This window comes from Cherax quadricarinatus, unplaced genomic scaffold, assembly GCF_038502225.1.
Source record: "Cherax quadricarinatus isolate ZL_2023a unplaced genomic scaffold, ASM3850222v1 Contig30, whole genome shotgun sequence".
Classification (NCBI taxonomy): domain Eukaryota; kingdom Metazoa; phylum Arthropoda; class Malacostraca; order Decapoda; family Parastacidae; genus Cherax; species Cherax quadricarinatus.
Window position 1 is genome coordinate 144,851 of NW_027195056.1, and position 24,825 is coordinate 169,675.

At 41.9% G+C, this 24,825-nt stretch overlaps 1 protein-coding gene across 2 annotated transcripts in view; it reads left to right on the forward strand.

Moving 5' to 3' along the window:
- The window catches only part of nompB (intraflagellar transport protein 88-like protein nompB), an 88,686-nt gene that overhangs the window by 6,196 nt on the left and 57,665 nt on the right, over positions 1 to 24,825 (forward strand). For both annotated transcript variants that reach the window (XM_070079856.1, XM_070079857.1), the window contains exons 2-6: positions 1,605 to 1,928; positions 2,250 to 2,330; positions 20,863 to 21,047; positions 21,416 to 21,611; positions 23,945 to 24,162. In XM_070079856.1, the coding sequence (XP_069935957.1) occupies positions 1,764 to 1,928; positions 2,250 to 2,330; positions 20,863 to 21,047; positions 21,416 to 21,611; positions 23,945 to 24,162 (845 nt within the window). In that variant the 5' untranslated portion in view covers positions 1,605 to 1,763. The remainder of the gene's footprint in view (positions 1 to 1,604; positions 1,929 to 2,249; positions 2,331 to 20,862; positions 21,048 to 21,415; positions 21,612 to 23,944; positions 24,163 to 24,825) is intronic.

Sequence of the window (24,825 nt, forward strand, 5' to 3'; positions counted from 1 at the left end):
TTTTCTTCAAGACTCCTGGTTGTCTCCAAGACCCCTGGCTGTCTTCAAGACCCCTTGTTGTCTTCAAGACTCCTGGTTGTCTTCAAGACTCCTGGTTGTCTTCAAGATCCCTGGTTGTCTTCAAGATCCCTGGTTGTCTTCAAGACCCCTGTCTGTCTTCAAGACCCCTGGCTGTCTTCAAAACCCCTGGTTGTCTTCAAGACTCCTGGTTGTCTTCAAGATCCCTGGTTGTCTTCAAGACCCCTGGTTGTCTTCAAGACTCCTGGTTGTCTTCAAGACCCCTGGTTGTCTTCAAGACTCCTGGTTGTCTTCAAGATCCCTGGTTGTCTTCAAGATCCCTGGTTGTCTTCAAGACTCCTGGTTGTCTTCAAGACCCCTGGTTGTCTTCAAGACCCCTGGCTGTCTTCAAGACCCCTGGCTGTCTTCAAGACCCCTGGTTGTCTTCAAGACCCCTGGTTGTCTTCAAGACCCCTGGCTGTCTTCAAAACCCCTGGCTGTCTTCAAGACCCCTGGCTGTCTTCAAGACCCCTGTTTGTCTTCAAGACCCCTGTTTGTCTTCAAGACCCCTGGCTGTCTTCAAGACCCCTGGTTGTCTTCAAGACCCCTGGCTGTCTTCAAGACCCCTGGCTGTCTTCAAGACCCCTGGCTGTCTTCAAGACCCCTGGCTGTCTTCAAGACCCCTGGTTGTCTTCAAGACCCCTGGTTGTCTTCAAGACCCCTGGTTGTCTTCAAGACCCCTGTCTGTCTTCAAGACCCCTGGCTGTCTTCAAGACCCCTGTTTGTCTTCAAGACCCCTGTCTGTCTTCAAGACCCCTGGCTGTCTTCAAGACCCCTGGTTGTCTTCAAGACCCCTGGCTGTCTTCAAGACCCCTGTTTGTCTTCAAGACCCCTGCCTGTCTTCAAGACCCCTGGCTGTCTTCAAGACCCCTGGTTGTCTTCAAGACCCCTGGTTGTCTTCAATACCCCTGGTTGTCTTCAAGACCCCTGTCTGTCTTCAAGACCCCTGGTTGTCTTCAAGACCCCTGGCTGTCTTCAAGACCCCTGGCTGTCTTCAAGACCCCTGGTTGTCTTCAAGACCCCTGGCTGTCTTCAAGACCCCTGGTTGTCTTCAAGACCCCTGGTTGTCTTCAAGACCCCTGGTTGTCTTCAAGACCCCTGGCTGTCTTCAAGACCCCTGGCTGTCTTCAAGGCGGCACTGGACAGCCAACTAAAGTCAGTACCTGATCAGCTGGGCTGTGGTTCATACATCAGTCTATCTGCAGCCAGCAGTAACAGCCTGGTTGATCAAGCACTTATCCACCATGAGGCCTGGTCACACACCAGGCCATGGGAGCGTTGACCCCCGAAACCCTCTCCAGGTATACTCCAGATTATACTAAGTTATCTTAAGGTTATCATAGGGTTATGGTAAGTTATCTTAGTATTATCCTAAGTTAGTATTATCCTAGAGTTATCTTAATATCCTAGGGTTAAGTTAAGCCAGAGTCAAGTTAACATGCTGGGTCCAAAACTATTGTACCTTGGTACAATACAACAAGAATGCATCAACATTTTTTGCATGATTTGCAGGAACAATTTAAATTGTTCTTTTACGTGATTTACAGGAACATCCACTGTGAAGTATTTAGATGACTTAATAGACAATGGCTTAATAAACTATGGTTGGAGTGGAATAGATGACGGCTGGCACCATAGACAACGGCCATCCATAATAAACAATGGCTGGAGTGGAATAGACAGTGGCTAGAGGACATTAGACAAGAATGGAGACGCTTAGGTTTGCCAGCAGTGGCACTGGTGGCGACGACGACGATGGGGACTTATACTCAGGCTTCGACACAGTTCACCCAGCACTCGACATCAAGAACCTGGAGGCCGACCATGGCTTCCAAGAAGCCGTTCGCACCAGCTATGGTCGCCGTCCACCGGTATGTTGCACCTCTGCACCGTACCTCCATACACGTCTCTAACCTCTGTAAAAATTGCTTTGCACTCTTAAAAAATTTCTAAATGTCTTTTGACAATTATTTTAGGTAATTGGCTCTCAGTTTGACTTGCTGTTGTAAACACAGAGGTATGATGTACCACCGTCCCTGTCACATCATACCTCCATGCACTTGTACATAGATATAACACAAATATTATTTAAACTCTGTAAGAAAGTGGCTTTGCACTGGTATCAAAATTTCTCAATGTACTTTAAATATTTTTTTTGTAATTGTCTCTCTCGATTCGACTTGTTATTGTAGACGCAGAGCAGAATTCCAACCACCGCTGCCAGACTCAACTCTGCTGCACCACCGCGTCTTGGCACCTCCCTAGGCACGGCTGTAAGTAATATTGGCACTAGTAGTCCCTAGGCAGTGTTGTAATACTGGCACTAGTAGTCCCTAGGCACTGCTGCAAGTAGTACTGGCACTAGTAGTCCCTAGGCACTGCTGTAAGTAATACTGGCACTAGTAGTCCCTAGGCTCTGCTGTAAGTAATACTGGCACTAGTAGTCCCTAGGCACTGCTGTATGTAATAATGGCACTAGTAAGTAATACTGGCACTAGTAGTCCCTAGGCACTGCTGTAAGTAATACTGGCACTAGTAGTCCCTAGGCACTGCTGTAACAAATACTGGCACTAGTAGTCCCTAGGCACTGTTCCTAGGCACTGCTGTAAGTAATACTGGCACTAGTAGTTCCTAGGCACTGCTGTATGTAATACTGGCACTAGTAGTTCCTAGGCACTGCTGTATGTAATACTGGCACTAGTAGTTCCTAGGCACTGCTGTAAGTAATACTGGCACTAGTAGTTCCTAGGCACTGCTGTAAGTAATACTGGCACTAGTAGTTCCTAGGCACTGCTGTAAGTAATACTGGCACTAGTAGTCCCTAGGCACTGCTGTATGTAATGGCACTAGTAGTCCCTAGGCACTGCTGTAAGTAATACTGGCACTAGTAGTCCCTAGGCTCTGCTGTAAGTAATACTGGCACTAGTAGTCCCTAGGCACTGCTGTATGTAATAATGGCACTAGTAGTTCCTAGGCACTGCTGTAGTAATACTGGCACTAGTAGTTCCTAGGCACTGCTGTAAGTAATACTGGCACTAGTAGTTCCTAGGCACTGCTGTAAGTAATACTGGCACTAGTAGTTCCTAGGCACTGCTGTAAGTAATACTGGCACTAGTAGTTCCTAGGCACTGCTGTAAGTAATACTGGCACTAGTAGTTCCTAGGCACTGCTGTAAGTAATACTGGCACTAGTAGTTCCTAGGCACTGCTGTATGTAATACTGGCACTAGTAGTTCCTAGGCACTGCTGTAAGTAATACTGGCACTAGTAGTTCCTAGGCACTGCTGTATGTAATAGTAATACTGGCACTAGTAGTTCCTAGGCACTGCTGTAAGTAATACTGGCACTAGTAGTTCCTAGGCACTGCTGTAAGTAATACTGGCACTAGTAGTTCCTAGGCACTGCTGTAATGTAATACTGGCACTAGTAGTTCCTAGGCACTGCTGTAAGTAATACTGGCACTAGTAGTTCCTAGGCACTGCTGTAAGTAATACTGGCACTAGTAGTTCCTAGGCACTGCTGTAAGTAATACTGGCACTAGTAGTTCCTAGGCACTGCTGTAACAAATACTGGCACTAGTAGTTCCTAGGCACTGCTGTAAGTAATACTGGCACTAGTAGTTCCTAGGCACTGCTGTAAGTAATACTGGCACTAGTAGTTCCTAGGCACTGCTGTATGTAATACTGGCACTAGTAGTTCCTAGGCACTGCTGTAAGTAATACTGGCACTAGTAGTTCCTAGGCACTGCTGTAAGTAATACTGGCACTAGTAGTTCCTAGGCACTGCTGTAAGTAATACTGGCACTAGTAGTTCCTAGGCACTGCTGTAAGTAATACTGGCACTAGTAGTTCCTAGGCACTGCTGTAACTGCTGTAAGTAATACTGGCACTAGTAGTTCCTAGGCACTGCTGTAAGTAATACTGGCACTAGTAGTTCCTAGGCACTGCTGTAAGTAATACTGGCACTAGTAGTTCCTAGGCACTGCTGTAAGTAATACTGGCACTAGTAGTTCCTAGGCACTGCTGTAAGTAATACTGGCACTAGTAGTTCCTAGGCACTGCTGTAACAAATACTGGCACTAGTAGTTCCTAGGCACTGCTGTAAGTAATACTGGCACTAGTAGTCCCTAGGCACTGCTGTAACAAATACTGGCACTAGTAGTCCCTAGGCACTGCTGTAAGTAATACTGGCACTAGTAGTTCCTAGGCACTGCTGTAAGTATTACTGGCACTAGTAGTTCCTAGGCACTGCTGTAAGTAATACTGGCACTAGTAGTCCCTAGGCACTGCTGTAAGTAATACTGGCACTAGTAGTCCCTAGGCACTGCTGTAACAAATACTGGCACTAGTAGTTCCTAGGCACTGCTGTAAGTAATACTGGCACTAGTAGTCCCTAGGCACTGCTGTAAGTAATACTGGCACTAGTAGTCCCTAGGCACTGCTGTAACAAATACTGGCACTAGTAGTTCCTAGGCACTGCTGTAAGTAATACTGGCACTAGTAGTCCCTAGGCACTGCTGTAACAAATACTGGCACTAATAGTTCCTAGGCACTGCTGTAACAAATACTGGCACTAGTAGTTCCTAGGCACTGCTGTAACAAATACTGGCACTAGTAGTTCCTAGGCACTGCTGTAACAAATACTGGCACTAGTAGTTCCTAGGCACTGCTGTAACAAATACTGGCACTAGTAGTTCCTAGGCACTGCTGTAACAAATACTGGCACTAGTAGTCCCTAGGCACTGCTGTAACAAATACTGGCACTAGTAGTTCCTAGGCACTGCTGTAAGTAATACTGGCACTAGTAGTCCCTAGGCACTGCTGTAACAAATACTGGCACTAGTAGTTCCTAGGCACTGCTGTAACAAATACTGGCACTAGTAGTTCCTAGGCACTGCTGTAACAAATACTGGCACTAGTAGTTCCTAGGCACTGCTGTAACAAATACTGGCACTAGTAGTCCCTAGGCACTGCTGTAATACTGGCACTAGTAGTCCCTAGGCACTGCTGTAACAAATACTGGCACTAGTAGTTCCTAGGCACTGCTGTAACAAATACTGGCACTAGTAGTTCCTAGGCACTGCTGTAACAAATACTGGCACTAGTAGTTCCTAGGCACTGCTGTAACAAATACTGGCACTAGTAGTTCCTAGGCACTGCTGTAACAAATACTGGCACTAGTAGTTCCTAGGCACTGCTGTAACAAATACTGGCACTAGTAGTTCCTAGGCACTGCTGTAAGTAATACTGTCAGTGTTGTAACTAATACAGGAGAGCCCCACTTTACAGTGCTTTACTTTACAGGGCCCCGCTTTACGGTGCTTTACAGGTCCCCACTGTACAGTGCTTCATTTTACAGGGCCCCACTTTACAGTGCTTTACTTTACAGGGCCCCGCTTTACGGTGCTTTACAGGGCCCGGCTTTACAGTGCTTCATTTTACAGGGCCCCACTTTACAGTGCTTTACTTTACAGGGCCCCGCTTTACAGCACTTTACTTTACAGGGCCCCACTTTACAGCACTTTACTTTACAGGGCCCGGCTTTACAGTGCTTCACTTGACAATGTTTCATTATCCATTCTTCATTTATTTGGACTTCATACAAAATATTCACTACTCACTGTAAGCTGAGGATGAAAATATTTTAAGGCAGTAATGTGTGTACTGTACAGTGGTTTTTGTCCTTATTCTGTTCCAGAAGGTCAGTCAAAATCCGAAGTAATATTTCCCATAAGAAATAATGTAAATCCAATTAATCCGTTCCAGACACCCAAAAATATTTACAAAAAAATACATTTTATAGAGAATAAATATAGTTTTACATACAGAAAAAATGAGAAATAAATATAAATGACTAATTCTAATGGATAAATGAACATTTAAATCACTTTTACCTTTATTGAAGAGATTTACTGGTGTATGGAAAATGGCGAGGACGGGAGAGGGAGGAGAGGTTATTGTTTGGAAGGGGAATCCCCCTCCAAAGCCCTATCTGGGGTTACTTCCCTTATTTGTCTGTTACTGGCACTAGGACCAGCTTGAGAGTCACTGGACCATGCAGACACAGCTTGCAACAGCTTTGTTAGGGTGATATTTCTCCACCAACTCTTCCACATCCTAGCTACATGATATTTAATGCAGCCCAGAGCCATATTGTTGCCATCGACAAACCATGTTCACGGAGTTTAATTGTTTCTAACAACTACCTTTAGATGCCATCATAAACAAAGGGAGAAGTAATGAATAATTCACGTCGAGAATTGTAAACAAAAGCGTTATGTATTAAGGGCAGTGACTGGGCCAACTCGGATTCATACACGTTTTCTGTGATGCTGGACCAGAGAAAACGTAATGTTTTCCCTCTGCCTAGCTAGCACACCTCCATAGCATATAAACATTGCATGTTTATGTGCTATGTAATGTGTTTCTTATATAATTTTGGAGAAAATATCATAGGTGGATTAATGAAAATGTTTATATTAACCTAAAATAAGGCATGTAATGTGCCCAAGAGTGGTACGGACGATTTCCGAGCAGAGGTATGAAACCTGGGGTAAAATTTCTCCCCAAAAAATGGTCGAAATCCGAATTGTATGATATCTGCACCGGACAAAATCCGGGGTTCCTCTGTATATGTATGTTTTAAGCCTAGCTCTGTTACTCACTTAATATATGATACTGTAAACATATCAGACTTTTATATGTAGTACAGTGGACCCCTGGTATTTGATATTAATCCGTTCCTGAGAGCTCACCGAATACCGATAATATCGAAAACCGAATCAATTTTCCTCATAAGAAATAATGGAAATCAAATTAATCCGTGCAAGACACCCAAAAGTATGAAAAAAAATTTTACTACATGAAATATTAAGTTTAATGCAATAGAATAATTACAATAACAATAAAATAGTTGACACTTACCTTTAATGAAGATCTGGTGGTGATTGATGGGATGGGAGGAGGGGAGAGTGTCGAAGTTGTTAGTGTTTAGAAGGGGAATCCCCTTCTATTAGGATTTGAGGTAGCAAGTCCTTTTCTGGGGTTACTTTCCTTCTTCTTTTAATGCCACTATGACCAGCTTGAGAGTCACTGGACTTCTGTCGCACAACAAATCTGTCCATAGAGCTCTGTACCTCCCGTTCCTTTACGATTTGTCTAAAATGGGCCATAACATTGTCATTGTAATAGTCACCAGCACGGCTTGCAATAGCTGTGTTAGGGTGATTTTCATCCATAAAGGTTTGCAGTTCAACCCACTGTGCATGCATTTCCTTAATTTTTGAAGTGGGCACAATGGAGTCCACAACTGGCATAGGCTTCTCAGGGTTAGCCCCAAACCCTTCAAAGTCTTTCTTAATTTCCATACTAATTCTCACCCTTTTTACCACAGGGTTGGCACTAGAAGCTTTCTTGGGGCCCATGGTGGCTTATTTTGCAGAAACAAGCACCAAACACAGTGATAATATGGATAATATGGAATGTACCGAATGTATCCTTAGATGCGCGCACACTGGCTGGCTTGTAAACACTGGCACACACGGGGCAGTTCAGGCCACACGTGGACAGGTCTCGTATGAATTGTATCGAATACCAGGTTTTCAATCGAATACCGTGGAAATTTTTTTGCGATAATGAATCGAATACAGGATTTATCAAATACCGATGCCATCGAATACCGGATTTATCGAATACCGATGCCATCGAATACCGGGGGTCCACTGTATTTTGAAAGTGAAAAAGAGGCAATGTTTCACTTCAGAGCAGTAGCCCACAACTTAACCTGTTATACAAAGAGGGTCCTACAGTAGCCCAGAACCTAACCTGCTGTATAAGCAGAGCCCTGCAGTAGCCAGAGCCTAACCTGCTGTATAAGAGGGGTCGTACAGTAGCCCGGAAACTAACCTGCTGTATAAGCAGGGTCTTACAGTAGCCCGGAACCTAACTTGCTGTATAAGTAGGGCCCTGCAGTAGCCAAGAACCTAACCTGCTGTATAAGCAGGGCCCTGCAGTAGCCAGAGCCTAACTTGCTGTATAAGTGGGGTCCTACAGTAGCCTGGAACCTAAGATGCTGTATAAGCAGGGTCCTACAGTAGCTTGGAACCTAACCTGCTGTATAAGCATGGCCCTACAGTAGCCAAGAACCTAACCTGCAGTGTAGGCAAGGCCCTACAGTAGCCAGAAACCTAAACTGTTGTATAAGGGTGGCCCTACAGCAGCCAGGAACCTAACCTGTTGTATAAGTGGGGCCCTACAGTAGCCAGGAACATAACCTGCTGTATAAGGAAATCGCTTCTCTGTTCTTCAGGATGAATGTACTTCAGTGGCCAGTGAAGGTAAGGGTACTACTGCCCCTGCTAATGGAGGTAAGCGCATTCTTGTGGTTGGTGACTCTCAGGTAAGATACATTGACCGTGCTTTTTGTAATAGGAATAAGAAGATGAGAGATAGAGTGTGCTTCCCTGGAGCTGGTGTTGGGGACATTATCAACAGGCTGGATAATATCATGTCAGGTAATGGGAGCATGCCCATTATCTGTCTCAGTGCTGGTGGAAATGATATTGGGAAGGGTAGGAGAGAAGAGCTGCTAGATAAGTACAGGTCAGCTATAGATTTCATTAAGTCTAAGGGAGGGATCCCAATCATATGTAGCATCTTGCCTAGAAGGGGAGTAGGAAATGAATGGTTGTCTAGGGCAATTGGTGTAAATTGCTGGCTAGACAGATACTGCAAGGAACTTGCAATCCCATTCATTGACAACTGGAACAACTTTTATGGCAAACATGATATGTATGCAAGGGATGGGGTACATCTCTCTGGGGCTGGGGTGGTAGCACTTGCAGACTCGATTGAGAAGGCCATTGGTGAAATGCCTATGATTTTAAACTGATGGAAGATAGAGGTATGGGTGTGTGTGGGAAACAAGCAGGTTGCAACACTTGGGTTGGAAACAGTAAATGTATAAAAGGCATTCAGCATGAAGTTATAAATAAAGACAATAGATCAGGTCAGCAAACAAAGGGGGACAGCAGAGGGCAGCAAGGGACTAGCTCCCTTAAGGTTTACTATACTAATAGCAGGAGTGTAAGAAATAAGATAGATGAGCTGAGATTAATTGCAAGTGCAGGAAACATAGATATTATTGCTATAACAGAGACCTGGCTCAATCTGAAAGATAGAGAGATGCCCTCTGAATGTCACATACAAGGCTATAAATTATTCCACACTGACAGGGTCAACAGGAAAGGTGGTGGAGTAGCGATGTATGTCAGAGACAATTTAAATTGTTGTGTTAGACAAGATATTAAATTAGAAGCGTCAGCCACTGAATCTATTTGGTTACAGCTTCTCGAGGGCCGAGAAAAACTAATTTTGGGTGTGATTTACAGGGCCCCAAATCTTGATAGGGAGTGCAGTAAACTTCTATGGGACGAAATTCGTAAGGCATCTACATACGAAAATGTTGTGCTAATGGGAGATTTCAACTATAGACAGATTGACTGGAGCAATTTGACAGGAAATTTAGAGTCAGGTGACTTTCTTGATACGATCCAGGATTGTTTTTTAAAACAGTTTGTGACAGAGCCAACTAGGGGAAATAACCTCCTTGACTTGGTTCTTGCCAGTAGGGAAACACTAATTAATAATCTTGAGGTTAATGATGAGCTTGGGGAAAGTGATCACAAATCACTCAGTTTTAATATATCATGGAATTCCCCTAATAATGGCAATCAAGTCTCCGTCCCTGACTTTCGCTTGGCTGATTTCATAGGACTGAAAAATTACTTAGGTGGGCTGAACTGGAATGACCTGACTAAGGGTCAGGTAGGTGGTGATGGTTGCCGATATGATGCTTTCCAGGGCATAGTTCTAGCTGCTCAGTCAAATTATGTTCCAAATAGGGAAATCAGATCAAACAAAAATGATCCTAAATGGATGAACAATAGATTAAAATATCTGATTGGTCAAAAGAGAGGCATATATAGGCAAATCAAAAGAGGAGAGGGGCAATTGAGAAATCGATATATTCAGTTAAAGAGAGAAATAAAAAAGGGAATTAGAAAAGCAAAAAGAGATTATGAGGTTAAAGTTGCAAGAGAATCGAAGACTAACCCAAAAGGATTCTTTCAGGTATACAGAAGTAAGATCAGGGACAAGATAGGCCCACTCAAAAGTTCCTCGGGTCAGCTCACTGACAGTGATAAGGAAATGTGTAGAATTTTTAACACATACTTCCTCTCAGTTTTTATACAGGAGGATACCAGCGATATTCCAGTAATGATAAATTATGTAGAACAGGACGATAATAAACTGTGCACTATTAGGGTCACAAGTGACATGGTCCTTAGGCAAATAGATAAATTAAAACCTAACAAATCCCCAGGCCCTGATGAACTGTATGCAAGGGTTCTAAAGGAATGTAAAGAGGAGCTTAGCACACCTTTGGCTAATCTTTTCAACATATCACTACAAACTGGCATGGTGCCAGATAAGTGGAAAATGGCAAATGTGATACCTATTTTCAAAACAGGTGACAGGTCCTTAGCTTCGAACTATAGACCAATAAGCCTAACCTCCATAGTGGGAAAATTTATGGAATCAATAATTGCCGAGGCAGTTCGTAGCCACCTCGAAAAGCATAAATTAATCAACGAATCTCAGCATGGTTTTACAAAGGGGCGTTCCTGCCTTACGAATTTATTAACTTTTTTCACTAAGGTATTTGAGGAGGTAGATCATGGTAATGAATATGATATTGTGTATATGGACTTCAGTAAGGCTTTTGACAGGGTCCCACATCAGAGACTATTGAGGAAAATTAAAGCACATGGAATAGGAGGAGAAATTTTTTCCTGGATAGAGGCATGGTTGACAAATAGGCAGCAGAGAGTTTGCATAAATGGGGAGAAATCAGAGTGGGGAAGTGTCACGAGCGGTGTTCCACAGGGGTCAGTGTTGGGCCCCCTGCTGTTCACAATCTACATAAACGACATAGATGAGGGCATAAAGAGCGACATCGGCAAGTTTGCCGATGACACCAAAATAGGCCGTCGAATTCATTCTGACGAGGACATTCGAGCACTCCAGGAAGATTTGAATAGACTGATGCAGTGGTCGGAGAAGTGGCAGATGCAGTTTAATATAGACAAATGCAAAGTTCTAAATGTTGGACAGGACAATAACCATGCCACATATAAACTAAATAATGTAGATCTTAATATTACGGATTGCGAAAAAGATTTAGGAGTTCTGGTTAGCAGTAATCTGAAACCAAGACAACAGTGCATAAGTGTTCGCAATAAAGCTAATAGAATCCTTGGCTTCATATCAAGAAGCATAAATAATAGGAGTCCTCAGGTTGTTCTTCAACTCTATACATCCTTGGTTAGGCCTCATTTAGATTATGCTGCACAGTTTTGGTCGCCTTATTACAGAATGGATATAAATTCTCTGGAAAATGTACAAAGGAGGATGACAAAGTTGATCCCATGTATCAGAAACCTTCCCTATGAGGATAGACTAAGGGCCCTGAATCTGCACTCTCTAGAAAGACGTAGAATTAGGGGGGATATGATTGAGGTGTATAAATGGAAGACAGGAATAAATAAAGGGGATGTAAATAGTGTGCTGAAAATATCTAGCCTAGACAGGACTCGCAGCAATGGTTTTAAGTTGGAAAAATTCAGATTCAGGAAGGATATAGGAAAGTACTGGTTTGGTAATAGAGTTGTGGATGAGTGGAACAAACTCCCAAGTACCGTTATAGAGGCCAGAACGTTGTGTAGCTTTAAAAATAGGTTGGATAAATACATGAGTGGATGTGGGTGGGTGTGAGTTAGACCTGATAGCTTGTGCTACCAGGTCGGTTGCCGTGTTCCTCCCTTAAGTCAATGTGACCTGACCTGACTAGGTTGGGTGCATTGGCTTAAGCCGGTAGGAGACTTGGACCTGCCTCGCATGGGCCAGTAGGCCTTCTGCAGTGTTCCTTCGTTCTTATGTTCTTATGTTCTTAAGTGGGGCCCTGCAGTAGACCAGAACCTAACCTGCTCTACAACCAGGGTCCTCCTGTACTGGCACTACACGTATAACCTGCACATAGGAAAGAGAATCATATGACGATGTTTCAGTCCGACTTTAACGATCTTCTAACCTTCACAGTCACCATCTACACTACTTCTAACCTTCACAGTCACCATCTACACTACTTCTAACCTTCACAGTCACCATCTACACTACTTCTAGCCTTCACAGTCACCATCTACACTACTTCTAGCCTTCACAGTCACCATCTACACTACTTCTAGCCTTCACAGTCACCATCTACACTACTTCTAGCCTTCACAGTCACCATCTACACTACTTCTAGCCTTCACAGTCACCATCTACACTACTTCTAGCCTTCACAGTCACCATCTACACTACTTCTAGCCTTCACAGTCACCATCTACACTACTTCTAGCCTTCAGTCACCATCTACCCTACTTCTAGCCTTCACAGTCACCATCTACCCTACTTCTAGCCTTCACAGTCACCATCTACACTACTTCTAGCCTTCACAGTCACCATCTATCCTACTTCTAGCCTTCACAGTCGCCATCTATCCTACTTACAGCCTTCACAGTCACCATCTACCCTACTTCTAGCCTTCACAATCACCATCTACCCTACTTCTAGCCTTCACAGTCACCATCTACCCTACTTCTAGCCTTCACAGTCACCATCTACCCTACTTCTAGCCTTCACAGTCACCATCTATCCTACTTCTAGCCTTCACAGTCACCATCTATCCTACTTCTAGCCTTCACAGTCGCCATCTATCCTACTTACAGCCTTCACAGTCACCATCCACCCTACTTCTAGCCTTCACAATCACCATCTATCCTACTTCTAGCCTTCACAATCACCATCTACCCTACTTCTAGCCTTCACAGTCACCATCTACCCTGCTTCTAGCCTTCACAGTCACCATCTCTCCTACTTCTAGCCTTCACAGTCACCATCTACCCTACTTCTAGCCTTCACAGTCACCATCTACACTACTTCTAGCTGCCTTCACAGTCACCATCTACCCTACTTCTAGCCTTCACAGTCACCATCTACACTACTTCTAGCCTTCACAGTCACTATCTACATTACTTCTTGCATTCAGTCACCATCTACCCTACTTCTAGCCTTCACAGTCACCATCTACACTACTTCTAGCCTTCACAGTCACCATCAACCCTACTTCTAGCCTTCACAGTCACCATCTACTTCTAGCCTTCACAGTCACCATCTATCCTACTTCTAGCCTTCACAGTCACCATCTACCCTACTTCTAGCCTTCACAGTCGTCATCTACACTACTTCTAGCCTTCACAGTCACCATCTGCCCTACTTCTAGCCTTCACAGTCACCATCTACACTACTTCTAGCCTTCACAGTCACCATCTACACTACTTCTAGCCTTCACAATCACCATCTGCCCTACTTCTAGCCTTCACAGTCACCATCTACACTACTTCTAGCCTTCACAGTCACCATCTACCCTACTTCTAGCCTTCACAGTCACCATCTACACTACTTTTAGCTTTCACAGTCACCATCTACACTACTTTTAGCTTTCACAGTCACCATCTACACTACTTTTAGCTTTCACAGTCACCATCTACACTACTTTTAGCTTTCACAGTCATCATCTTGTTGAAGCATCACTCACACACAACTTTCCTTTTATGACTCTTAGTCGTGGATTTGTCACTGTAGAAGTTTTCCTTTCTTGTTAAGAATATAAGAAAGAAGAAGTCCAGCATCAGGCATACTAGCTCATGTGAGGCCAACTCACACCCACTCTTGTATTTATCTAACCTATTTTTAAAGCTACACAAAGTTTTAGCTTCTATGACAGTACTCAGGAGTTTGTTCCACTCATCCACAAGTCTGTTGCCAAACCAGTGCTCTCCTATATCTTTTCTGAATCTAAATTTTTCCAACTTCAAACCATTGCTGTGAGTCCTGTCTTGGTTAGATATTTTTAGTACATTATTTACTTTCCCTTTATTTATTCTCATTTTCCATTTACAGTATACTCCTCAGTCATATCCCCCCCCTAATTCTGTGCCTTTCAAGAGAGAACAGCTTCAGGGCCTCAGTCTATCCTCATAGGGAAGATTCAGGGCCTCAGTCTATCCTCATAGTGCAGATTCAGGGCCTCAGTCTATCCTCATAGTGCAGATTCAGGGCCTCAGTCTATCCTCATAGTGCAGATTCAGGGCCTCAGTCTATCCTCATAGTGCAGATTCAGGGCCTCAGTCTAGCCTCATAGTGCAGATTCAGGGCCTCAGTCTATCCTCATAGTGCAGATTCAGGGCCTCAGTCTAGCCTCATAGTGCAGATTCAGGGCCTCAGTCTATCCTCATAGTGCAGATTCAGGGCCTCAGTCTATCCTCATAGTGCAGATTCAGGGCCTCAGTCTATCCTCATAGTGCAGATTCAGGGCCTCAGTCTATCCTCATAGTGCAGATTCAGGGCCTCAGTCTATCCTCATAGTGCAGATTCAGGGCCTCAGTCTATCCTCATAGTGCAGATTCAGAGCCTCAATCTATCCTCATAGTGCAGATTCAGGGCCTCAGTCTATCCTCATAGGGAAGATTCAGGGCCTCAGTCTATCCTCATAGTGCAGATTCAGGGCCTCAGTCTATCCTCATAGGGAAGATTCAGGGCCTCAGTCTATCCTCATAGTGCAGATTCAGGGCCTCAGTCTATCCTCATAGGGAAGATTTCTGATACATGGGATCATCTTTATCATCCTCCTCTGTACGTTTTCCAGCACATTTATGTCTATTCTGTAATATGGCAATGAGAACTGCGCAGCATAATTTGAATGAGGCCTAGCCAAGGATATATAGAGTTGAAGAACAACCTGAGGACTTCTGTTAGTTATACTTCTTGATATGAAGCCAAGAATTCTACTCGCTTTGTGTGCAGAAAAAGACACTTATGTGCAGTTCGGGACATTTATTAAAGGAAACGTTTCTCCACGAGTGGCTTCTTCAGTAATAATACAGAGATAACTAAGAAACGAGTACAGAATATCCTCACTTAGCGATGTTTGTACTCGTTTACCAACGACTCGGACTTACGATGGGCTCTTTGGCCAGTATTCATACCTAAATAATATATGTTAGAGCTGATTTCCTTTATTCTGTTTATTACAATATACAGTACACTACTGTATAAACATTTAAAAATTTACCAGAAATGTTATAAATGGTGCAAAGGTGACATTAAAACATTATCAAAGATGGTTGACACAAACTCACTACCATTATAGTATGTTCCTTGCTTACTGATGAATTTGTTGACCGACGAGGTCTTAGGAACGGAACTCCATCATTAACCCTTTGACTGTCACGGCCGTATATATACGTCTTACAAGGTGCCGTGTTTGACGTATATATACAGTGGACCCCCGGTTAACGAACTTTTTTCATTCCAGTAGTATGTTCAGGTGCCAGTACTGACCGAATTTTTTCCCATAAGGAATATTGTGAAGTAGATTAGTCCATTTCAGACCCCCAAACATACACGTACAAATGCACTTACATAAATACACTTACATAATTGGTCGCATTTGGAGGTGATCGTTAAGCGGGGGTCCACTGTACTCATAAATTCTAGCGGCTTCAAATCAAGCAGGAGAAAGCTGGTAGGCCCACATGTGAGAGAATTGGTCTGTGTGGTCAGTGTGCACCATATAAAAAAATCCTGGAGCACGCAGTGCATAATGAGAAAAAAAAAACTCCGACCATTTTTTTAATTAAAATGCCGACTTTGTGGTCTATTTTCGTATAGTATTTATGGTTGTATTCTCGTTTTCTTGGTCTCATTTGATAGAATGGAAAACATATTATAGAAATAGAGGTGATTTTGATTGATTTTACTATAAAAAGAACCTAGAAATGGAGCTCAAAGTAGGGGAAATGTTTGATTTTTGCCAGTGTTCAAAAGTAAACAAATGATGCCATTGTCCAATATATGTCCAACTAGCCATTCTAATATGCAGTCATGAATGGGTTGATGTTATTTATACAATTATTACAGTATTGCAGTAGCCTGCATAATAGTAAGTCTTCTATTTTTTGTTTGAATAAAAATTCAAAATAGAAAGCAAGAGTAATATCACAGGGACCTGGAGACATGACTGATGAACAAAGAAAATGTTATTTTAGAGCCAGGAATGTCTGCATTGTTCATTCTGGACCTTATTTTGAAATTGTCATATTTTTCAGTTTTCGTGAAATTGCAAATTTCTGACCACATTATTAGGTAGTTGAAATCGGTAAATGGGCAGTTTCTTGTACTCAATCGATAGAAAAAATGGAGTTCTAAAGAAATAGCTATGAGTTTGGGCGACTGGAACAATGGAATTAGCCGAAAATAGGGCTCAAAGTGGGCGAAATCGCCGATTTGTAAACAGCTCCGAAATCGCTAACTTCGCGAGAGCATAATTCCGTCAGTTTTTGGTGCCATTACAATCAGGAAAAGATTCTCTATCATTTCATAAGAAAAAATAATTTTTTTTTTTAAATTTTGCGACACCAGGAGACACCTCAGGATTCGGGGTTGCGACAGTCAAAGTGTTAAGTGAGGAGAGTCTGTAGTAGTGGTGGTAGTAGTAGTAGTGGTGGTAGTAGTAGTGGTGGTAGTAGTAGTAGTGGTGGTAGTAGTAGTAGTGGTGGTAGTAGTAGTGGTAGTAGTAGTAGTGGTGGTAGTAGTAGTAGTGGTAGTAGTAGTAGTGGTGGTAGTAGTAGTAGTGGTGGTGGTAGTAGTAGTGGTAGTAGTAGTAGTGGTGGTAGTAGTAGTAGTGGTGGTAGTAGTAGTGGTAGTAGTAGTAGTAGTGGTGGTAGTAGTAGTGGTGGTGGTGGTAGTAGTAGTAGTGGTGGTAGTAGTAGTAGTAGTGGTGGTAGTAGTAGTAGTAGTGGTGGTAGTAGTAGTAGTAGTGGTGGTAGTAGTAGTAGTGGTGGTAGTAGTAGTAGTAGTGGTAGTAGTAGTAGTGGTGGTAGTAGTAGTAGTGGTAGTAGTAGTAGTGGTAGTAGTAGTAGTAGTGGTGGTAGTAGTGGTAGTAGTAGTAGTGGTAGTAGTGGTAGTAGTAGTAGTAGTGGTGGTAGTAGTAGTAGTAGTGGTGGTAGTAGTAGTGGTAGTAGTAGTAGTGGTGGTAGTAGTAGTAGTGGTAGTAGTAGTAGTGGTAGTAGTAGTAGTAGTGGTAGTAGTAGTAGTGGTGGTAGTAGTAGTAGTGGTAGTAGTAGTAGTGGTAGTAGTAGTAGTAGTGGTGGTAGTAGTGGTAGTAGTAGTAGTGGTAGTAGTGGTAGTAGTAGTAGTAGTGGTGGTAGTAGTAGTAGTAGTAGTGGTGGTAGTAGTAGTGGTAGTAGTAGTAGTGGTGGTAGTAGTAGTAGTGGTAGTAGTAGTAGTGGTAGTAGTAGTAGTAGTGGTAGTAGTAGTAGTAGTAGTAGTAGTAGTAGATGATGATGTGCAGAGATGGATTGGGTTGGAGAAGGACCTGTCAACATTATGTTACGGCGGTCTCCAAAATGGGCAATATCCTGTTGATTAACAATTTGGAGATGCACTTTTACCATCTTAAATCATCTCCCTTAATTACTAGTCTAGCCCCACTATGTTAACCCTTTCAGGGTCCGTGCTGTAGATCCACGGCTTTACGTTGAGTGTCCAAACCGTAGATCTACGCCATGAGCTCAGCCCACTCTGATAAGCTGTGAGCGATAAATTTGGGCCTAGATATGAGAAAATACATCTATGTGGTATGTGCGCACCACATAAAACAAATCCTGCAGCACACTGTGTATAATGAGAGAAAAAAACTGAGATCATAATATTTTATTAAACAGCGAATTTGCAGTATTTTTTTGTATGTTGTTTATAGTTGTATTTGCGATTTCTTGGTCTCATTTGATAGAATGGAAGATATATTACAAAAATAGAGATGATTTTGGTTGGTTTTAGTACTGAAAATGGCTTGAAACTGAGCTCTAAGTAGCGGAAATGTTAAATTTTTGTTGATGTTCAAGAGTAAACAAACGACCTCGCACGTCTAATACACACCAGCTGGTGGGTCTGATATATGTTCACAAATGTGCTATTATTATTTATACAGTTATTACAGTATTGCATTACAGTAAATCTTCTATTTTTTGGTTTGAATAAAAATTCGTTATGTGAATAAAAAATCAATATGGAATTCATTTGTAAAGCCTGAAAATGTAAACAATAAACAGAGGAAATGTTAGTTTAGTGCCAGGAATACCTACATTGTTTATTCTGGACACTGTTCTGAAATTGGAATATTTTGAACTTTGCACTAAATTGGCCAAATTACCAATTTCCGATCACTTTATTTTGTAGTTGAAACAGTTGACTGGGCAATTTCTTGTGCTTAATCGATAGAATAGAAGTAATACTAGTGAAATAGCTAAGAATTTTTTCGACTGGAATAATGTAATTGGCCTAATGTAATTGGAATAATGTAATTGGTCAAAGTTGGCAAAATCACCGATGTGTAAATATCGCTGACACATCAAAATTCACGAGAGCATAATTTTGTAAATTTTTCATCAAATTTCGTACTTTTTGTTTTATTACATTCAGAAAAAGATTCACTACCATTTCATAAGAAAAAATAACAAAATTATTTTTTGAAAATTCTTTGACCCTGGTGCACACTTTGAAATTTGGCCTCTGGACCCTGAAAGGGTTAAACACACGTTTTTTTTATCATCATTGCTGCAGGCATTTTTGTGTTCCCTAATCCTAACATCCAGAGATCTGGCCATTTGCCCCATTTTTGATGGATACTTATAGACTACTTAAATCTAGATAGGTGAAGAGTAGTTGAATACAATATTCAATATTTTACTCTGTTATTAATTTGAGGTAGTACAATTAGCCCTTTCAGGGTTTTTAATGTACACTAGTAGTACAGCTTACGCACCAGGGTTATTGACGTACTAGAACGCCTAAATTCTAGTGCCTTCAGATCCAGTGAGAGAAAGCTGGTAGGCCTATCTATGAAAGAATGGGTCTATGTGGTCAGTGTGCGCAGTATAAAAAAAAAATCCTTCAGCACACAGTGCATAATAAGAAAATAAAAAACTTTGACCGTGTTTTTGGATTAAAACAGCAACTTTGCACTGTACTTTCGTATGGTATTTATTGTTGTATTCTAGTTTTCCTGGTCTCATTTTATAGAATGGAAGACATATTACAGAAATTGAGATGATTTTGATTGGTTTCCTAATGAAAAGTACCTTGAAATTGAGCTCAAAGTAGCAGAAATGTTCGATTTTTACCAAAGTTCAAAAGTAAATAAATCATGCCAAGCGTCCAATACATATCAACTGGTGAGTCTAATATTCTTTCACAAGTGCGCTGATATTATTTATACCATTTCTACACTAATGCAGCAGTCTGTATAACAGTAAATCTTCTATTTTTTGTGACAAAAATTCAAAGTGGAAAGCAGAAGAGATGTAAGAGAGGCATGGGGATGTGACTGACCAACAGAGGAAATGTTATTTTAGTGCCAGGAATGTCTTGTTTATTCTGGACTCTTTGGAAATTGGCATCTTCTGAAATTTGTGTGAGATTGGCAAAATTGCCAATTTCTGACCACACTATTGGATAGTTGAAATCAGTAAATGGGTGGTTTCCTGTACTCATTCGATAGAAAAAAATGGAGTTCTAGCAAAATAGATATGATTTTTATCAACTAGTTCACTGAAATTGGCCGAAAATAGGGCTCAAAGTGGGTGAAATCGCCGATGCGTAAACATCGTCGAGACTGCTAACTTTGCGAGAGCATAATTCCATAAGTTTTCCATCAGATTTCATACTTTTGGTGTCATTATGATCGGGAAAAGATTCTCTATCATTTCATAAGAATTTTTTTTTTTTTTCCAAAACATTTTTGACCCTGAGAACGAGTTTAGGAGAGGGCCTCTCAACCCTGAAAGGGTTAATGATGCAAACATACATTTTAAAGTTTGTAATAATGGCTTAATAGTTAAGGGATAATAAAATATTTGGGAGAGTTGCTTTAAATTTGGTTAGAATTTAGCGTAGTGTGAGACGGACACGAGGGATGTCAAAAAGTATTTTGTGCTTCATGTTATGCCTGTGTTCTGTTGAGCTGTCTAGGAGAAGTTTGAGTGGAGGGTTGATATTGGTGAGTATTGGAGGTCACACTATTTGTGTATACATACTGGTGTCAGAGTGTCCTCTGACCCCGTAATAATCTAGTTTTAGGTGCAAGATATTTTGGTCTGCTGTATCAAATGCTGTCTGTAGGTCTATGAAGAGCCCCAGAGGATATTTATTTTCTTCAAGTGCTGTATATAGTAATTCGAGCATCTGAATAATTGCATCATTCGTGCTTTTTATCAGCCTAAACCCAAACTGGCAGGGGTTCAGTATGTTATGGGATACGAGGTAGGAGTAGATTTGTTTATGTATTTTTTTTCGAAGATTTTGGAGAGCAAAGGCAAGTTAGATATTGGTCTGTAGTTATTTAGTTCTGTAGGATCGCCTCCTTTGTGGATCAGGGTGACTCTTGCTGTCTTGAGTATGGTTGGGAATTTTATACATGATTGGTGGCAAGTTATTTAGGTCTCCTGCCTTGTTTTTTAATGATTTAATTATTAGTCACTCCTAAGTCTTGTAGTAGTTATAAGGTAGTCAGTCATCAGTCTTGTGGTAGATATAAGGTAGTCGGTGCTCAATCTTGTAGCTAATAACTACATCCACACATACAGGCTCCTCTACACAGTTCACTGGGCGGCGGTGCGGGCGGGGGCGGCGGTGGGTCCAGCGATGGATTGCGTCGACCTATGACCAGCATGAGGGGTACAGGCTACACCTCTCATGGTAGCGTGTTTGATCCATTGCATCAGGCTAACAAGGGACCAGCACCAGCACTCATCTCCAAGACTGAGGAGAGGTCAGTTACTACAGTCTGTCTTGTAAGACAGTAGTCAGTTACTACAGTCTGTCTTGTAAGACAGTAGTCAGTTACTACAGTCTTACAGTCTGATTCATAAGGCAGGTAATTTACAGCAATCATATTACAGTATTATTATTATTGTTATTATTATTTTTTATTATTGTTATTAAGTACGTACATATTATTGTTATTAAGTATATTATTGGCATTATTATTTTTTTTGATATTGGTATTATTTTTAGTTTTAATATTGTATGTACGTATTATTATTGGTATTATTATTTCATGTATTAGTAGTAGTAATATAATTGCTGATATTTTTCTTCTTATTTGTCAATAAAATAATTATTGTTGTTATTGTTCAGTGCTGAGGAGAAGATCAAGGCTCTGGAACGGCGCGTGATGACACTGATCGAGGAGTCTTGTACAGCAGCAGCGAAGGGTGAGGTGCGTCTGGCACTGGAGCGTGCCAAGGAAGCCTCCAGCAAAGAACGATCCTTGATACGACAGAGGGAACAAGCTGGTCTGTCTGATGGTCATAACCTTGACCTGACTTTCTCTGTACGTTGTGAGCATGTTATGTACCTGTTGTGTACTTGATGTGTACGTGTTATGTTGTGTATACCAGGAATGATTGTTGATATGACAGAGGGAACAAACTGGTCTCTCTGACAACATAAACTTGACTTGACCTTCTTTGTATGTTGTGTTTGTGTCGTTCTTGTGAGTTTACAGCTCTCTGGTGAACATGGTGGTATTTTGTTCCATCTTCTCTAAATGTCTGAACCATCTCAACAACCCCTCCTCAGCCCTGTGGATAATACTTTTAGTAATGCATCACCTCCTTCTTATCTCCAAGTTATGGATTCTCTGCATTATATTCACACCACACATTGCCCTCAGACATGACATCTCTACTGCCTCCAGCCTTCTCCTATTTGCAACATTCACCACCCATGCTTCACACCCATATAAGGGTGTTGGTACCACTATACACTCATACATTCCCCTCTTTGCCTCCATAGATAATGTTTTTTGTCTCCACAGACTCTTCAGTACACCGCACACCTTTTTCACCTCATCAATTCTATTATTCACCTGGTCTTTCATAGACCCATCTGACAAGTCTACTCCCATATATCTGAACATATTCACTTCCTCCATACTCCCTCCCTGTCTTTCAATTGCCTTCCTTTACATACCCTTCCAAACTCGTCAACTAACTTTTGCAACCTCCCTTCAGAATCTCCCAGAAATCACAGTGTCATCAGTAAAAACAACTGTCACAATTCTCACTTTGTGTTATATTTCATATATTTGAATCCCACCCCTCTCCCCAACACCCAAGCACTCACTTCTCTTACAAGCCCATCTATAAATATGTTAAACAACCATGGTGACATTACACATTCCTGTCTAAGACCTCTTTTTACCGGGAAGTAGTCTCCCTCTCTCCTACACATCCTAACCTCTCATACCATAGTGTTCAATTGTGTGACCTCTGATACCATAGTGTTCAATTGTGTGACCTCTGATACCATAGTGTTCAATTGTGTGACCTCTGATACCATAGTGTTCAATTGTGTGACCTCTGATACCATAGTGTTCAATTGTGTGACCTCTGATACCATAGTGTTAAATTTTATGACCTCTGATACCATAGTGTTCAATTGTGTGACCTCTGATACCATAGTGTTCAATTTTATGACCTCTGATACCAATTTTAAGCTGACCTGCCACAACGAAAGTTTTGCATAGGTCTATAAAGAGGCCTTGCCGATAATTTTGGGAGTGTATAAAGCATAGCATTTGTATATTGCATCGTTGGTACCTTTGTTCAGTGAGTGATCTGGCGGGTGTTGCATGTGTTCAAGGTGGTGATAGTTATTATAGTCCCGGGATGATTTTTTACGATTTTTTTTTTTACAGAAATTTTTACAAAAGCATTTACAAAGATTTTTACATAAATTTGTATGCAAATTTTTAGGCAGTTTTTTTATGAACAAATTTACGATATTTTTAGTAAAGGTTTTTAACATAAATTTTTACGCAAACTTTTACAAAAAATTTACGAAAAATTTTCACAAAAAATTTGCGCAGATGTTTTGCGAAAAAAATACAAAAATTTTGAACAAGAATGGTGAGTTATAGACCTACAGTTGTTTACACCTGTTAGGCCTACAGTTATTTACATGTTAGGCCTACAGTTCTTTACACCTGTTAGGCCTGCAGTTATTTACATGTTAAGCCTACAGTTGTTTACACCTGTTAGGCCTACAGTTATTTACATGTTAGGCCTACAGTTGTTTACACCTGTTAGGCCTACACCTCTGTGTATTGAAGTGATGCCAGTACTGACACTCTTGTTCAACATTATTCACCACTAACACTTGTTCACAGGTGTTGTTCAACCTTATTCACCACTAACAACACGTGTTCACAGATGTTCAACCAATGCCCCACTAACAACACTGGTGTTCACAGATGTTCAACCAATGCCCCACTAACAACACTGGTGTTCACAGATGTTCAACCAATGCCCCACTAACAACACTGGTGTTCACAGATGTTCAACCAATGCCCCACTAACAACACTGGTGTTCACAGATGTTCAACCAATGCCCCACAAACAACACTGGTGTTCACAGATGTTCAACCAATGCCCCACTAACAACACTGGTGTTCACAGATGTTCAACCAATGCCCCACTAACAACACTGGTGTTCACAGATGTTCAACCAATGCCCCACTAACAACACTGGTGTTCACAGATGTTCAACCAATGCCCCACTAACAACACTGGTGTTCACAGATGTTCAACCAATGCCCCACTAACAACACTGGTGTTCACAGATGTTCAACCAATGCCCCACTAACAACACTGGTGTTCACAGGTGTTGTTCAACCTGGCCAACCAGTACGCAGCAAATGACATGTTCACCGAGGCGTTGAACACCTACCAGGTGATCACCAAGGACCGCATGTTCAACAACTCTGGCAGACTGAGAGTGAACATGGGGAACATTTATTACAAGATGAACCAATATAACAAGGCTGTTAAGTTCTACCGTATGGCACTGGACCAGGTACCCAATACCCACAAGAGTATGAGGTAGGTACCCAATACCCACAAGAGTATGAGGTAGGTACCCAATACCCACAAGAGTATGAGGTAGGTACCCAATACCCACAAGAGTATGAGGTAGGTACCCAATACCCACAAGAGTATGAGGTAGGTACCCAATACCCACAAGAGTATGAGGTAGGTACCCAATACCCACAAGAGTATGAGGTAGGTACCCAATACCCACAAGAGTATGAGGTAGGTACCCAATACCCACAAGAGTATGAGGTAGGTACCCAATACCCACAAGAGTATGAGGTAGGTACCCAATACCCACAAGAGTATGAGGTAGGTACCCAATACCCACAAGAGTATGAGGTAGGTACCCAATACCCACAAGAGTATGAGGTAGGTACCCAATACCCACAAGAGTATGAGGTAGGTACCCAATACACACAAGAGTATGAGGAATACCCACAAGAGTATGAGGTAGGTACCCAATACCCACAAGAGTATGAGGTAGGTACCCAATACCCACAAGAGTATGAGGTAGGTACCCAATACCCACAAGAGTATGAGGTAGGTACCCAATACCCACAAGAGTATGAGGTAGGTACCCAATACCCACAAAAGTATGAAGGTACCCAATACCCACAAGAGTATGAGGTAGGTACCCAATACCCACAAGAGTATGAGGTAGGTACCCAATAC